Source organism: Malurus melanocephalus, unplaced genomic scaffold (assembly GCF_030028575.1).
Source record: "Malurus melanocephalus ecotype Western Australia unplaced genomic scaffold, MMel_1.1 scaffold_86, whole genome shotgun sequence".
Taxonomy (NCBI): Eukaryota; Metazoa; Chordata; class Aves; order Passeriformes; family Maluridae; genus Malurus; species Malurus melanocephalus.
The window spans coordinates 1,832,773-1,834,362 of record NW_026623318.1 but is presented as its reverse complement, the minus strand read 5'-3'; the positions used below and the strand labels follow the sequence as shown (position 1 = coordinate 1,834,362).

The 1,590-nt window shown below is 66.3% G+C and overlaps 1 protein-coding gene across 1 annotated transcript in view; it reads right to left on the bottom strand.

Moving 5' to 3' along the window:
• The window catches only part of BAZ1B (bromodomain adjacent to zinc finger domain 1B), a 43,752-nt gene extending 43,068 nt beyond the window's left edge, over nt 1-684 (bottom strand). The window contains exon 1 of the mRNA XM_057367925.1: nt 453-684. Coding sequence (XP_057223908.1) covers nt 453-565 — 113 coding nt within the window. The 5' untranslated portion in view covers nt 566-684. The remainder of the gene's footprint in view (nt 1-452) is intronic.
• Nucleotides 685-1,590: the final 906 nt, after the last annotated feature.

Sequence of the window (1,590 nt, the reverse complement as noted above, 5' to 3'; positions counted from 1 at the left end):
AAAAAAAAAGTGTTTCTCGTGCAAAAGCAGCCCAGGAAGAGAGACGCTCAGAATGAAAGCCTGGGAGACACATAGGGAGAGCTCCTGCAGCTGTTTAATTCTGTAGAAAAGAAGGACTGTGCAAGTCTCCGGTGCCAGTGTCCTCCTCGCTCCGGTGCCAATGTCCGCACCTCCTCCAGGAGTGCGTGAATTGCGCTCACAGCCCTCTCTGACGCTCCCCGGACCCCGTTAGCTTCGCTCCCGCTCCAGCCCCACGGAGCTGCTGTCCCACTTCCCCCACCCGCCTAGAACCGGCTCCGGGACTCCTCAGAGAGACCCCGCCGAGTTCGGGCCAGGGCCCGCCGCGCTCCCATTAGGGACCCGCTCCCCGCCCGGCCTCGACACCGCTTTGTTCGGTCCCACCAGCCAGGGACCCGCCCCGGCCCCCCTGTGCCCCCGGTGCGGATGGATACTCGCGGGTGCGGAAGGCCTCCTGCGTGTGGGGGATGACGAACCGCTCGCCCAGCTCCCCCGGCGGCAGCGGCTTAGCCAGCGGGAACGGCTTGCGGCCGAGTAGCGGCGCCATGGTAAGACCCGGCGGGGCCCGGGCGGGACGGTTGAAAAATGGCGGGAGATTCCACTCCCCCTCACGGCGGGCGGCGGGACCGACCCCGCGCGCGCGCCCCGGCCCTGCCGCCCCGCCCCGCAGCGCCCACCCACCCCGCCGAGGCGCCGGCAGTCTATTGGCTGSCCGCCCGCTCCGCCGGCTACGGATTGGTCGTGTGACCAGTCGATTGCGCCTACTCGCCCCGCCCCGCCGGCGCGGCGGGGTGAGAGGTCGCGTTATGTAAGTGGCGGCGCAGCGCGCGGCTCCATTTTGTGGCCCCCCGTTATTCGCCCTTCCCCGCTGCCGCACGACGGCCAATCACRACGCACTCCCATTCTCCCCGCCCTGCGGCGACCAATCAAAGCGCGTTCTTGCCACCGCCCCKCCTCGCGCCCATCCGGGTACCGCGGCGGGGCCGCTCGCCGGGCTTTGTCCTCCGCGGCTGGCGCAGGGCATTGTGGGACTGTGGGGGTCTGTGTGGCGGCCGCCACCGCCCTCTGAGGGAGCCCTGGGGCGGGCCCGCCGGAGCGGCCTCTCAGCGTTCTCTGGGCGCCGGGTCCCTCCGCCGGCAAGGGGAGCAGCGGCTCCGGCGGGCCGGCCTCCTGGGGCGGGTGAGGATGAGGAGGCGGGAGCCGAGGCCTGGGGGGCTTTAGGGGCCGCAGGGCGGAAGGCGCGGGCAGCCCGTGGGTGCTCCTCCTGGGAATGGAGGAAAGACAAAAAGTTGAGAGTTGTGGGCAGGGTTTGTGGGTTTATGATCCTATAATTTTTTTGTAGGAAAGGATATCTGGGGTAATTTTTGTGGCATGAATGTTTACCGGGGATTGGAGGGGCAGCAGCTTGAGCACTGCTTGCCTAAAACAGTCAAGGCAAAAGCTGTGACCTTATGACTCCCAGGGACTGGGAAAGCAGATTTGTGTTTAGTGTGCAAATATATTCCAGGGATCCTGGTTCTGTGCTGTTTGTGGCATTGAGGACTCGGTCTGCTTTATACAGCCCTGTTGTGG